General features: G+C 32.1%; 1 protein-coding gene across 1 annotated transcript in view; it reads right to left on the bottom strand.

The window, feature by feature from the left end:
* The window catches only part of LOC145303789 (uncharacterized), a 63,081-nt gene extending 52,871 nt beyond the window's left edge, over window positions 1-10,210 (bottom strand). Inside the window, exons 1-4 of the mRNA XM_080145400.1 lie at window positions 10,138-10,210; window positions 9,046-9,096; window positions 3,989-4,014; window positions 1,100-1,188 (exon numbers count right to left, since the gene is read on the bottom strand). Of these exons, the coding sequence (XP_080001526.1) occupies window positions 1,100-1,188; window positions 3,989-4,014; window positions 9,046-9,096 (166 nt within the window). The 5' untranslated portion in view covers window positions 10,138-10,210. The remainder of the gene's footprint in view (window positions 1-1,099; window positions 1,189-3,988; window positions 4,015-9,045; window positions 9,097-10,137) is intronic.
* Window positions 10,211-16,508: the final 6,298 nt, after the last annotated feature.

Genomic DNA, 16,508 nt, shown 5'->3' with positions numbered 1-16,508 from the left:
TGGCGCACCCTGTATATGAGATTAAAGTGGAATTGAAGATGAGAAAAATAGTTGGAATCAAAGAACATTTGTGTATGAATGTTTGCGTAAGACTAATAGAGCTTACGGATAAAGGGATGGGTCAATGGGCGATTATCTCAAATTAAAAAGTTCCTGCTGAGAAGAAATGCAAACCAGATTTAAACAGAAATTTTTACTGCGTTAAGTTTTTTCAGTTAGGATTAACACAAATTCAGCGGCATTCTGTGTGCTTCACTCCTAAGTCTTTAAAATTAGCCAAAATGATAAAAGTTGCATTAGTTCTAGCACCCAAAAACTAAGACATCCAAGGAAATTGTTTTTAATCCATTATCTATTCATATGTTCCGGAATAGAACTGCAAAAGTCAAATATTCCTCCAGAGTTTAACTAATCTAACCCTTTAAACAAAGATCTGTTGAAAATATTAGTGCACTCTTAAATTTTAACAGTAGTTACCTAGATTTAACATTAACATTGATAATTTAAAAATAAAACTGTTTCTAAAAATATTAGTAAAAATACCAAATATCTTAAGAGATGAGACACAATTTGATAATTTCTCAATAATCAAAACTTTTTATGTTGATAAAAATATTATTGGTTGAAAAGTTTGGACACTGTCACTTGACAAACCAATTATTGATCCTGAGCCAAGGTATTACAAAATGTGTTTCTTTTAAACTTTTAGGGCAATAGACTATTTTTAGAAAAACATTTTAAAATGTACTCTAAGCCTCTTTTATCAATTGAAACCAATAGAATGTAATCCAACACATCTTGAATATATCACCCACTTGACAATATGTTGAATGTCAGGGTGGTAGTGGATTTGGAGTGGTAAATTTTATGGTATCAAAAGTTTTATAAAATTGTTTAATAATTGTTTGCTCAAAAACTTTGAATGCCTTAATTGCATTTTGTTTGGTTGGTTCCAAAATAGTAGTGTTCAAACTCTTCATTTAATAATAAGAATGACAATCATTGGGGATGTACATTAATTTATCATCCATTGTCTTATCCCTTAAGATCCCTGGTGTGGATGTAATGTAAAGCAAATATGTGTGTGTAATCCTATGACCTGAGCTTGTAGAGAAGTGTTGAAGCATGTGATTTAAACTTGAATTATTGATGGTGAGAGCACTTGTCAGGAATATAGAATACCAGTGGCTAAAATTATAAAATAATAGATATAGATACTGAATCAGTAAATTGTACCAATAGGAGCACAGTGTAGTAGCACTTGTACATATTTGATATAAAATGGCATTTATTTTTTCAATTCATCCATAAAGCAGTCCATCTAGGTTAATAAATCTATTTACAAAAGAAAAATAATTCTTTAACAAACTTGTTTGGGCTAATGTGAAACTCAAAAACTTGGCTTTTGACCTAAAAAAATATTTAAATGTTTGGAAAGAACAAAAGAACTATTTTTTAAAAAAATTAACAATTTCCATCAAACTGAGAGGTACCATAAATAAATATTTTTTAATATCCACTTTCAGTATTGAAATTAAATTATATTTATATTAGTATTAGAAGCACAATTAAAAAAAGAATCAAGGAAAGTTTGTAGGTTTTTTATGGTTCTTATTATAATATTGTAATTTGAACACAGTAATAGTGTCTGACTGATTATGACGTAACAAAAAAATTAGCCAATGAGAGGCCACTATAAATTTTACCATTGGTCAATAACGGCCTCTCATTGGCTAATTTTTTTGTTACGTCATAATTAGTCAGACACTATTACTGTGTTCTTGTAATTTAAATTTTTCTACCTAATAATAGTTATTTCTCGTATCGTGTTATAAACGGCTTTCCGCGGATATAGAATGTACAATTATAAGATTAAAACTAGTTTTTTTAGCCCCGTGGTGCCTACGGCACCACGGGGCTAAAAAAACTAGTTTTAATCTTATGATTGTACATTTCTATATTCGTAGAAAACTGGATATAATACGATGCTAGACATAGTTTTTTCGTATTCATGAGAACCGGTTCCTATCCACCGGATTCAAATAGATACGAGAAAAGATTTTAACTCATTTTGAGGTATCTTAAATTAACATTTCTTGAAATCTTGTAGCTATTTTGGCAGTTTTTTCCCCAACTATAACCCTATTATCACGTAGAAAATGTGAAAATTCAATGATCTGTAAATCAAAGGATGAAGATATAACAATGGATATAGAATACATGGACATTGTGACAGGGGGATTTTTTTTATTAATTTATTTGTTAATATAATCCTTAAATTTTGGTCAAAATGCTCCTCAAAGGGATAAAGTAATGGGGGGGGGGGGGGGGTGGAGGTTATCGTTATATTAGCCAGCAGGGAAAACAATTATCAGGGTATGCAATAATTTCACACATTATCCAAGTAATCAATATCCATTTTAAGAAAGGATGGAGAAGTAACAATGAAGATGAAAGAATCTCTCTGACAAATAAATGATGGAAGTGAAGTGTGTAAATCAATCAGAAATCCATTTGACCATTTATCATTCTTTTATGTTCTATAGATTCTAAACACAACATTCTTTTATTATATTATTAAATTACTAGTGGATACTCCTCTAGAGGCATCTATTGGCCCTTTAGGGGAGGGGAATCTTCTTCCCCCTTCCCCCTCCACTTTTAATTTTATTTTTAAAAAGAAAAACTAAATTTTTTTTGTGGGTCATTTCTTTTGATGGATATTCTCCCCCAAAATAGTTATAAACCTTCCCAGGACCTATGAGAAGCTACACTGTAAATCAAGCAGCAATCCATTTGACCATTTATCATATTATACATTATTATATTGTTAAACTACTAGCAGATACGCCTCTAGAGGTCTCTATGGGTGGCTGGGGGAGGAAAAGGAACGAAATAGCCTAAAACCACCCCAAAACATTTATAAAGAAATCCATTTAACCATTTATCATTTTTTATTCTTTTATGCTCTAGAGATTATGTATACATCATTATCGTCTTTTATTATATTTTTAATTTATTAGTTTCTTCACCCCTTGAGGCCTCTAGGGGCCCTCTGGAGGATGGGGAGTCTTTTCACCCTTTCCCCCTCCAAACAACAACAAAAGTTTTGATGGAGTCATTTTTTGGGGAGAGATTTCACTTAGATACCCTCCCCCAAAATAGTTACAAACCTTCCCGGGACCTATGAGAAGCTACACTGTAAATCAATGAGAAAACCATTTGATCAATTATCATTCTTTCATGTTCTAGAGATTCTATACACAGCATTCTTTTATTATATTATTGAATTATTAGCGTTTACGCCTCTAGAGTCATCTAGGGGCCCTTGAGGGGAGGGGGGTCTTCTTCCCCCTTCCCCCTCCACTTTTAATTTTATTTTTAAAGAAAAACTAAAATTTTTTTTGGTGGGTCATTTCTTTTGAGGGATATTCTCCCCCAAAATAGTTATAAACCTTCCCAGGACCTATGAGAAGCTACACTGTAATTCAATCAGAAATCCATTTGACAATTTATCATTCTTAATGGGTGGCTGAGGGAGGCAAGGGAAATAGCTTAAAACCAAGACATTTAAATAAATCCATTTGACCATTTATCATTCTTTTATGTCCCCTATAAATTCTGTACACAACATAGGTTTATCTTAAGAAGCTTGTTAGAGGTTCATGTTTAGTAAAAGAGAAATGACCAAATTTATATGCTTTATCTATATAGTAGCTTTAATTTTAAATAATATTTTATTGCATCGTATTATGATCAGCATATTGCGGAAATAAAAATGTACAATTATAAGATTAAAACCAGTTTTGTTAGCCACAAAATGCCGAAGGCACGGGCTAACAAAACTGGTTTTAATATTCTAATTGTACATTTTTATATTCGCAGAAACTGGCTAAAATACGATGCTATACATAATTGTGTGGCTGAGGACTGGTTCTTATCCACCGGATATAAATCGGTTTCGTTGCCATACTGGAATAAGATTTACCTGATTGTGAACTCTTTGGTAGCCTGTGTCATAAATACATCAATTTATGGATTTTTAAAACTTATATCAGTTGAGAGTTAAACCCAGGAAGGGAGGGGACAATGGACTTTTTATTACACTAGTCCCCAAAGTTTTATAATAAACGTTTTCTTATTCGTTAGCTTGGCATCTTTTGGATTCTCATAGATAAAGAGCACCTTCACCAAAAATAAAGTCTTTTATCTTGAATAGCAGCCAAGAAAATCATATTTCGCCATATAACCCTACAGACTTATGGATAGACAAAGTAACTACATTCGCCGATAAAAAATTCTCAATTATTAGACCTGGGTAACTTGACAAAAAAATAATGTATGTAAGAATATCAGGAAGGGAGGAGGCATTGGAATGTAAATTATACTGGTACCCATAGTTTTATAATTACATTTTCTTATTCATTTACAAATTAATTTGATTACTTCCAAGCTAGTGTTGTAATTTAAAGAAGGGGTAATTTTGTTCATCATAATTGGAGATGTACATAAATTTATCGACCATTGTCTTATCCCTTGATATCCCTGCAGCATAAATATACATTAGCTAAAAAATTTGAGTAATTTTATTTTTAGTTTACTTCCAAACTAGTGTTGTAATCTACAGAAGGGGTAATTTTGCTCATCATAATTAGATATGTGCATTAATTTATTGTCCATTGTCTTATCCCTTGGTATCCCTGCAGCATATAAATACATTAGCTTCTAGCTGAAACAATAATGTAATGACAATTACTCTTTCCATGTCAGAACAATGGATATATAGAATACGTGGATATTGTCACAGATTCTCGCATACTCTCATAAAATGTTTCTCCCAGATGGCTAATATAACGCTACCCCCCATCTCGAGAAAGCCTAAAATGTCACGTTCGACGTCATAAATATCCATCTCTTTTTTGGGAGTTTTCTTTCCCACTTCTCCTCTCATCCTTTCTTTTTAGACCTATTTTTATGACGTCACACGTGACATTTTAGGCTTTTTCCCCATCTCTCTTCCCCTGACAATGGAGGAACGTATTGACCAATATCAGAGAACTATATTAGCAACCTGAATTGACGACAAAAATTCTCATGTCATAATCTTCACATATTCTATATCCATTATCAGAACATATGCACAGTTAGGTTGTGCCATCAAAACCGAAAAAAATATAGGGATCTAAAGGGATAAGACAATGGCGGATAAATTTATGTACATCCCCAAAGATGATAGACATAATTACCCCTTTTGTAGATTAAAATTATTGGTTTAATTTTTATTACCAACATATCAAAATTCAATAAAAGTACCATAACAACGAATGCCAACGAATTAGATATCGTGTTAATAAAACTTTGAGTACCAGTGTAATTTACAGTCCAATGTCCCCACTTTCTTAACTGTTATAATAATTTGCAGAAATGATCACACACCGAGAACAGAAAGAAAATACATTACTCTCATTTCGTTCGCTTTTCCATCAGTACGGTTAATATTTGATAATAGCAAAAAACAATATCATGAAGGTTCCTATAACAATAAGGTACACATATATGCAGCGTTGCGGAGCCGTTTGATTTTGGTGCGGCTCCGGCTCCGGCTAAAATCAAGAAAAAAACTCAGCATATTTTTTTCCCACGTCTATTTTTGAATTTTGAAGGTTTTAAAAGTTCAATTTCTGGTAAAAATGGACTTGAAAAACTTAATAGGAGCATTTGCACATGACAAAACAGAGTTACCAAATTATAATTTATCTAGTCCGGAGCTGGAGCCGTTTTTTAACGAAAATTACTCCAGCAAAATATGGCGGCTTCAGGGCTCCCGGCTCTGGCTACGCAACACTGCATATATGGAATTTTTAGAAACCTTACCAATGCTTACCAGAAAAATTACATGATTCAAATACACTATTCTTTTATTCCGTTTTGTATTCATAATCTACTACGTAATCGTATTCGTTGGCTCAAAAACTTTGGGTACATTTTATATAATTTTGATTTATTAGTTTCAAACTATTTGTATCCAAACGTATCTGCTGAACTTTGAAGGATGAATTTTGTTTACAATTATTGGGGATGTACATCAATTTATCGTCCATTGTGTTATCCCTTAAGATTGCTGAACTTATTGCATTACATTTATCTTGTTATTGTGAATATACTGTAGAACATATATTCCTATGTAGAAAATTGGAGTCAAAACAGGGATCTTAAGCAGGGGCGTGCAAGCTTTTTATTTTGGGGGGGGTAAAAATTTTTTAGGGGGGGGGTAATTCGTGTTTGGGGGGGGTAAAATGGCGCGCGAAGCGCGCCGCAATTTTTTTTTACCCCCCCCAAAATTTTTACCCCGGGGGTAAAATTTGCTTGGGGGGGGGTAATTACCCCCCCTGAAATCTGTTGGCAGGGGTAAATTTAGTTTACCCCCCCCCAAAATTTACCCCCGGGGTAAAATTTTTGGGGGGGATAATTTAAATTTTATTAAATATATAGTATTAAAAATGCGCGCGAAGCGCGCAAAAATTTTTTTTATTAGAGATTTTTTATTTTGGGGGGGGTATTTCCCCCCCAAAATTGTTTGGGGGGGGTAAATACCCCCTCCTAAATGGTTGGAGGTGCCTACGGCACCCCCAGGGTAGGGGTAAATTTTGAATGGGGGGGGGTAAAATGAAAAAAATTTTGGGGGTGCCTACGGCACCCCCTAAATCGTTTGGGGGGGGGGGGGGTAATCGCCCCATTACCCCCCCCCCCTTGGACGCCTATGATCTTAAGGGATAAGACAATGGATGATAAATGAATGTACAAACCCAATGATGTTGAACAAAAATACCTCATCTGTAGATTACAATTAATGGTTGAAACGTTTGGACAAACAACTTAATGAGCCAATCAAAATTCACTATAGTCCGTTAAGTTGTTAAGCCAACGAATAAGAAAACGCTATTGTAAAACTTTGGGGACTAGTGTGTGATCTTAAGGGATAAGGCAATGAACGATAGATTAATATACAACCTCAATGATTATGAACATTTTACCCCTTGTTAAGATAAAAAAAATAGTTAAAAATCTTGGTCACTACTAGTTTGGAAGTATCTGATCCAATGAATGAGAAAACGTGGTTATAAAACTTTGGGTACTAGTATAATTTACTGTTCAATGTCTCCTCCCTCCCTGGTATCAATACAATAGGCTTATATATAGAAAAGATCTAGACAGAAAAAATAACTTAAGATGACCTGTTTTTATCTATAGTATACCTATTTTTAAAAGCGAAGCTTTTCTATAATTAGGGTCGGTCCGTCCGTACGTCCGTCCGAGATAGATAGTTTTTATTCGTTAATTTAGGCAAGTTAGAATTGTCCTATCGATTTCAAACTTTGCATGGTGATTAATGTAGCAGTTAGATACGATTTAGAAAGTGTAGCAACTCTATAATCATTACCAGAATGTCCGTATGTCCATTTTAAACATGTTGATTTTTCTACTTTTTTAACAAAATTTTTTTATGTGATCTATTTATCTGTTTGATCTGATTTTTGGTATATTGATTCCTGGGACAACAAAGAAAACAATAATATAAGCGAAGCAACTCTATAATCAAGTCCTAAAAATGGAAGTATGTCCATAAACATTATCCTGTATCAAGCAGTTTTTCAACAAATTTACTTACAATTTTGCTTCGACTCTTATACTTTTATATTCTGATAATTCAGTTCAGACACTACACAAGCGTTAATGTCCGTTTGTCCTACCGTATAGATGTTATCATCCTTGTTTTAAAATATGTAACTTCTCTCCTATTATACAAAGTAGTAAGGTTTTTTTATTTACATTTTTTTAATTACTGAACTGATATAGTTAGCTTTTTCAGTAAAGCTTTAGGATTTTCGGGAGGGGTTTAGGCTATTTTTCTGTCACTTTCTTGCTACTTAAGCCACAGACATAAACACAATACAACGAAAACGAAGCGAGAGACATCCTCTTACTTTTTATTAAGGATGTATTGTATTTTAAGATGTAACATTTTGTTTTAATTAGGTCTTAAATTATTAGCGTAACTTATTAAAAATAATCTAATTAAAATAAACCATATTTAAAGATCCTTTTAATTAATATTTTTGTGAAGTAAGTTATTTAATAACAAACTCCTAGTAGATTAAAAAGGAGCTCTCGACATCATACAATACAAATGACAAACGATAGGCTAATAGACAGACTTAATTTCCAATGTCAGGCAAGTATACATTTGGCCAATGGTAGTCCAGTTTCTAAAAGTGTAATTAAAGGGTGTGCAAAAAAATGCGAACATTTTTAAAATTTAGATTGCGCGGCTTGTGTTAATAGTAAAATAGTTTAATGATTTACTCGCAAGTCAAGTTTTAAGCCAGTTGGGACATTTTACCACATAGCCCCTAAACTATACGTAGCATAGGAATTACTTTTATATATCCAAAAAATAGACTTCATAGTGGTTCTAATGGTATGCATAACGTTTTTCTACTATTAACACAAGCCGCGCAATGTCCGCTTTTTTTTTGCACACCCTTTAATATTTGTTTGATTCTTAAATCGTTGTCATTTAGTAAATTAGCATGCTTTTTAAGTACATCATCAGGACTTGAATTGTTGACTACTAATAATCTAGAGAGAAAATAATGCACAGTGAGAGCGCAGTGCTCCAATTTACTTGCGCTTTCTAGACATTTGAATTTTAATAAGGAAAGTGGTTTCCCTCAAAATGACTCGGGAGAATCACCCCCCCCCCCCTGAACATCATATTTAAAATTGAGGAGTATGGGGATCATTTTTTTGCTTGGCACTTTGAGGGTAGGTGAAAAAAGTGTCTTAAAACATCAACCTTGTGAAGTCATAAAAATGAGGGATTATCCATATATTTTTTAGGGATTTTCTTTCCCACTTTTCCTCTCGTCTTCCTCATTTTTATATGACGTCACATGGTCAATTCTTGAGAAACTTTGACCAGCTACCTTTGAGGGAAAGCACCACAAGGAGTGTAGCCGATATCAAAATTGATGTATTTTCCTGATGTAGGTAGGGATGGTGGTATGAAAACGGATCCACAGGTGGTGTACCCATCTGAAAATAACAATAAACTATAATACAGTCTATATCATAACAAGGGTGATAACATCCATACAAGTAGCGAAGCACTAAGTAATCATGGATTGATAAAAAAAGAGAATTAAGTTATTCAGTAGATTAACAATTTTGGGGACTTTTATTGAATTGTGATTGATGGGTCCATTAAGTTGAGTGTCTAGACGTATTAACAACTAATTGTAATCTACAGAAGGGGTAATTTTGTGTATCAACATTGGGAAGTGTAATTTTTCAATTTCTATTACAGACAGACGACTATAACTGACATTGTCCATATGTATTGTATTTGCTCCGATAATAAATTTAGCTTCGCTCTCATGAATGTTGTCATCCTTGTTTCAATAAGATACACATATTGAATATAATCAATTTCATAAGCTTTTTCATAGAAATATAAATAATCACATTTTCAATATAGCTGTATTAAAAGTGAATAAATCAAAGATATTAAAAATAATTTATTTCCACCTACGCTTATCGAAAATTCAGGGAGGAAGGGGAATTATACTGATGCCTAAAGTTTATTTAAAAGACATTCTCTAGCTTAAAAAATGTGAAAAATAGAATTGTATATTCTACAGATGGGGTAATTTTGTCTATCATAATTGGGGAGCATTTTAGGCTATTGTTCATTGTACTCTACCCTTATATCCAGGACACTAACATATTAAAGAAATTAATAAAACATATCCGGAAATAATTCATTAAAGAAAGGTTGACAATTTCACAAGTAACGAAGCATTAAACAATTTATTTATTTACAAAAAAAGCCAAACAGACGTAGAAAATTGAGTTATAGAATGGATGGCGTTAATCATAAAAATCGTTATATTTAGTACCACAAGATACTCTATAACTAACGCCTGTCTGTACGTCCGTCCAAATAAGTCAACAAAAAAACATTCTTTTAGAGTCTGTGAGAGAAAGAGGTCGGATTTTTCAATGCAGATTTTTTCAAACAATAAGACCATTAAATAATATTTTCAGCCTTTTAAATTTAAAAAGAATATATCATACCTTTAATATGATATTAAAATAAGCAGTATCCAATAATTAGTTAGTTTTCAGGTTTACTCATTTTAACTTTTCTGAAAAAAAAGATTTTTAGATATTTTTACAATATAATTTTTCTATGATATTTTTTTTATATCTATCTATCTATCTACTCTTCATGAATAGCTTTAATATTTCAGTGTATTGTATGTCAATTACATAGATTGATTCCCCCCAAAAACAAATATATCTATCTATCAAAACATTATATATCTATCTATCTAATAAATATCTATCTATCTATTACTATTTATGTAAAGCTTTAATCTTTCATCGTATGTCAATTACATTGATTGATTTCTCCAAAAGCAAATATATCTATCCATCTAAATAATAAAAATCTATCTATCTATTGATATTTATGTAAAGCTTTAATCTTTCAGTGTATGTCAATTACATAGATTGATTTCTCCAAAAGCAAATATAGCTCACTTCCCTTCCAGAAAAAATGTATATCATCTATATTAGTAGTTTATGGTGTATATTACTACAAGCTTCACTGTAAAGGAGAACCATATCGGTTCAGCAGTTAGCAAGATCCTTCGCTACAGATAAAAAAGCTTACTACTTTATTTACTACTAGCAGCTTCGCCCCTAGCCTCAAGATCAACCTATTTTTGTGTTATTTAAATTTAAATAAAAATAAAAATAAAAAAATCTGAGGGTGGGGGGTAGTCGACCCACCAATCAGTTTAGTGGTTACTGAGATCTTAAGCTTCAGACAGACAGACAGACGGACAGACAGAAAGACAGACAGAGAGACATCGCACTACTTTGTATTTTAGATGATAAATTAAGTTTAAAGCAGATTAAGGAAAGGGATATCATAAATAATATATGGCGGATTTTCTCCCTTTTTTTATATTTAATTGAATGTATGAAAGTTTAAAAATTACACCCTTTAAATGCATTTCTCATGATGATAAACAAAATTACCCCTTCTGATAGCTTTAATAAACTAAGAACCCAAAGTTTTTAAAGCCAAATATTTAAAAAACATGTTAATGAATAGGATGGGTCGATTTTGGAATTTCACATTAGTAGCCATCGGCAAGGGTTTCTGGGCCAATATAAAACTCTTTGAAACTTGAAAGAGATTTTTAATTCAAAAACAACGGGCGCGCGGGGGGTGTAAAATGTGCCCGCCCCCGTATAAAACCAAAAATTGAAATTCCTTTGAACACAGGCATGTTGCATATCAAAATGACCGCATTGAAATGCTGATTACAGATCTGAAAACCGTTTTGAAAAATATTGATTCAGTCTGAAATGATTTTCAAATAACCTACCAAAATGAACATTTTTGACTAAATCAGCTGTTTTTTAGGTACTTAATGAGATCTTATTCGAACTAGGAGCAATATTTTTCAAATTTTTCCGATTCGTAATCAGCATTTCAATGCGGTCATTTTGATATGCAACATGCCTGTGTATGAAGGAATTTAAAATTTTTGGTTTTATAAGGGGGTGGGCACTTTTTATACCCCCCGCGCGCCGGTAGCCATAAGAGCCAAGTCACTTTTGAAACTTGAATGGGGCTTATCATACATATATATGACTTCAGCAACTTGTGATAACAGTAAAATCTAAAAAAAGGGGAAAATGGACCCACCCTATTAATGAATCATTGGTTACTAATATGATTTCTAGTGTAATGTCCCTACCTCCCTGAACAATACTATTGTGAAGATCAACTGAAAATTAATTACCCACTTTTTCCCTAATTTTCAAAGTTGTACGACAGATAACCCAACTATGATTTATACACTATACATTAAAAATTTTAATTTTTAAAAGTTTGATTTTTTTTTGGAAGTTTGAAGTTTTTTTTTAGTAGTAAATCTTGAGATAAGATGAGGGTGATACGTACACAATCAGAAACTAGAATTTAGCTGAATATTGTGAATGCATCTTGTTAAACATATATTACTGAAACTGTGCACAGATTGGGTTAAAATCAGGAATAGAGGGGGTTAGTTATTCGCAAGTTTCATTGTAATTTGATTAGGACCAACTTTTAGGTAAAAGAATTGTGATTCATGCTATGATGTTTTAAAGTCTTTTTTTGCTTTGAAAATGTTTGAACTATTGAAGTGTTTGTTTCGATATATACTACTACTTCCAAAGATTTAGAAACCTTTTTGTCAAAAAAAGGTCATTATAAAACAAAATTGTAAGATTCAAATATCATTTCCTCTAATGCATCCCCAAAAATTAAAAAGAATAATAATAAATATGTAGTTTGTTTCAAATGCCACCAATATAATATTATAAATTTAGTAAAATCAATTTTTATATATATAAATATATAAATTATATAATATATAATTATATAAATTTTTTTAATAGTTATAAATTTAGCTAAAGTTCTTGAAAATTGCTGGTACCATTGGATTTCACTTTTCAAGAAGGCCTTATTAATGCTTTTATTAATAATTTAACACATAAAAGACTTTGGGAGGAGAACAATTAAAACCCATTGTCCTCTCTCTCAATTTCTGAATTAAAATGCAAAAAAAAGATTGAATTATCCATCCATGGAGTTTAAACTTTAAACTTTACTTTCAAATGCAATTTTTTACTTTTCAAAATTTAAAAGGATTTGAAAATTTACTTTTTATTCTTCTTTTTTCTTTTTCTAGAATGGTTTTTATAAACAATTGACCGCTAGATATTAGGAATAAATGGAAGATGTTTTCTAACTTTTGTATAATGGTCCCAATCTTAAGCCATTTTTGTAGCCAAGGCATTACCAACACTCTTACTATCCTCATTTAAAAAAAACATGATCTCTGTCTTTCTGTCTGTTTGTTTGTCTGTACCGAAGAATCTCGCAGAACCGATATTGTTCCTCTTTAAAGTGTAGCTCCGCATAGGTCCTGACAAGGTTTATAACTTTTTGGGGGTAGGTTACCACCACTCTCTTAAGAGAAATTGCAGAAAAATAAAAAAAAACATTAATAATCCCATCTAGCGGCGAAAAAGTTTTTTTTGTAAACATCTGATCTTAACTTAGAAAAAATGTTCCGTGCCAAAAGAGGACTCTAGGGAAGTAACCACTAGTGAAAACTCGAATTCAACCTTTTTTTAACATTGTTGATTTATCTTTTAATTTTGTTTAAAATCATCTTTTGGGTACCTATTATAAAAATTTATACTCTATGCGCAAAACTTTTTTTTCCTGATTTACAGCTTTCCATTATTTGAAAAGTGTACGATTTAGAGCAGTTTGACTAAAGCAAAGCGTTTGTTATCTTTCTTTAAATTGATTTTCATGACGCTACTCTAAAAATTAAGTAGTAAGGTTTTGTATGTAGTTTAAGATTTCAATAATTACTGAACCTAAAGAGTTCCTTACAAAGAGTCTGGGATGGTTTCAGCCTATTTTTGTATTTAAGTCATGGGATGGTTTTAGGCTATTTACTTCTATTTTAACCCATTGCTAATTGCGCTACTGCTAATAACCTAAAAGTAATCAAAACTTTAGACAAAATTTTAACCAATATATATTGATACAAATGATCACAACATGTTTTAAGTACAGTGCACTCAAGCAAATTGCTTTCTGACTTTCTATAAATATATATTCCAAGGATTGCTCACGTGAAGCTTAGAAAATAAACAGGATTGGAAGGGAGGGGACATTGGGTTGTTTATTACACTAGTTCCCAAAGTTTTATTATAAAGTTTTCTTATTTGTTGGCTTAACAACTTTGGAGACGTTTCATGGATTTTTTTGCATGTTCTATTAAGTTGAGTGTCCAAATGTTTCAACCATTAGTTGTAATCTACAGAAGGGGTAATTTAGTGTATTAATATTGTCTTATCCCTTTAGATCCCTGTTTAGGAATAGTGATTGCCCGAGATGAGGTTTGCTAGAAATAAAAAAAACTCTTTGATTGCTTGACCTTTGTCTCTTTAATTTCTTGAAAATGTGATCTATTCCATAATCAATAATATGAAGCAATAAGAACACAGTAAAAGAACAATCTGGCCATATAATTGAGTAGAACGTGTATGTACATATTTTGGTACAAAAATTAGCCTTTCTGTAATCTAACGATTAAGACAACGTGATTATAAAGTTTTGGGTACCAGTGTAATTTACAGTCATACGTCCCTGTAGAGGGACAAACTGACTCAAAAACGTGACAATGTGACGTCATAAAAATGACCATCTCTTTTTTAGGGGTTTTCTTTCCAGCTTCTCCTCTTATCTCCCTTATTATTATGACGTCACATGGCTGATTTTTTATTCACTTTGTCCCTCTGCTACGTCCCCTACCTCCCTAGATTTCAACTGGGTTCAATAAAAACTTTATTTTGTCACACTTAAGTAGCTCAACCCAGGCTTTTCCCATCCAATATTTTAAACTAATTTAGTTTACCAATATTTTGCCAATATTATACATACACTGTGACAAAAATCTGAATCTCACTCCACTGAAAAATAGCCTAAAACCTTTTGAGAACTAATATAAGACTCTAAAATAGTAGAGAGGTTGATTCAGCCATTTGCAAGATCTTACTAGACACAAAAAGCATGGCTATTTTCAGGGATCTAAAGGGATAAGACAATAGACGAGAAATTGATGTTACTTCCTAATGATGATAAACTAAATTAATCCTTTTGTAGATTAAAATTATTGGTTAACAAGATTAAACACTACTAGTTTGGAACCAACCAATCAAAGTACCCGAAGTTTTCCAAACTTTTGCACCAGTAATTTTAATCTACAGACGGGGTAACTTTGTCTATCATCATTACATACCTACATCAATTTATCGTCCATTGTCTTATCCCTTATAATACTCAACCATACATCCTAACTAAAGAAAACAACTAAACCTCTGATTGCCCAACCTTTGTCTAAAAAGTCCTATCTTTGCATGTTAATAAGTTGCACTTTTTTGGGCCAAGACATTCCCCTTAATATAACTGTAATATGTAAAGATGTTAATAAGGTTCCAATATTTATCCATAGTAAAAGTAAGTTGATTGATGAAATAAGTTTAAAATAGGAAAGTTGACTTTATTCTAACACTTTAACTTGAGGGGAGAACATCATTTTTCAAACTTGTATATATTCTATATTTTATACATTGATGTACATTATTCTTGTTGCTTAACATTTTGTACTCTTCTTGCCGGTTCGTCCCCAATGGCCTCTATGACCAAGGAGAGGGGGTAGGAAAAAGAAGTTGAGAATGAACCATAAGAAGATTCACTGGAAGATAAAACTATATCAGTTTTGCGTAAAGTAAGATCTTTAGCTACGTACAGATATCCTGTAACTTTTATGGGAACCTAGAGACCTTTAGGAGCACTAGAGGGGGGGGGGGGGAAGAAAAAATTAACTGTAAACTTTGATTTTTTTTAAAAAAAAGTAAAAGTATTTAAAAATTTTTCTAGGTCGTTTTTTTTCTCCCCCCAAATAGTTATAAACATTTCCTTAGACCAAAATAAAGCCTCATTGTAAAGGAGAATCATATCAGGGTAAGTCAGAAACTCTATTTCCTCTAAGGCGTTATAAATAGACGAATAAAGTTATTGATAGAAAATATGCTCATTTGCTATCAAAATCATTATAAACTAATCTCAATTAGCAATAATTTTTTTTGTCTTTCTTCAATAGCAACCGAGAAAATCATCTTTACTGACTGGCGGACAGACAAAGTGAATTATAGAGTAATGAAGAATAGGCCGTCTATCTGAAATGGAGAATTACGAACAAACTGACTGACAGATAAAGTGAACTAAAGTGAAGCTTTACTTATAAAATTTAAATTCTCTATCGCAGTCCACTTAAAAAGAAATCAAAGTAACTTTTCTTAAATTTGTGAAAGATCTTAACAAAAGTTGAAAAAAACTTGGTTTTTATCCATTGGACTCATGAGTTTTAACTTTCTGTATTACGGAATTAAAGTAATTAAAGTATATGAAATTGATAAAATGTTATTTTAATTTTTTTTTTTTTTTTGGGGGGGGGGGGGTTGGTGTAATTTCTCTTAGGGGGGGGGGGTCTGGTACTCTCCCGAAAATTTGTTATAAACATTCCAAGGACCCATGAGAAGCTACCCTGTAAAGGATAACCATATCGGTTCATTGGTTAGTGAGATCCTTCGGTACACACACACAGATGGACAGACATCCTGGTACTTTATTATAAGGTTAAAAAGAGAAGTATAGAATTAGATCATATAAAAACATTAATATAAATGTGTTACTACATCTTACATCCAACCTATACATTTTATACACCAAAATGATCGTTTATTCATGTAAAAATCGCACATAATGCTATTTTGGCCAAAACTCTAATTTTACAGGGTGT

The sequence above is a fragment of the Acartia tonsa genome, chromosome 13, assembly GCF_053477335.1.
Source record: "Acartia tonsa isolate MP-2025a chromosome 13, ASM5347733v1, whole genome shotgun sequence".
In the NCBI taxonomy this organism is placed as follows: domain Eukaryota; kingdom Metazoa; phylum Arthropoda; class Copepoda; order Calanoida; family Acartiidae; genus Acartia; species Acartia tonsa.
This window is presented reverse-complemented; position numbering and strand designations above follow the sequence as displayed.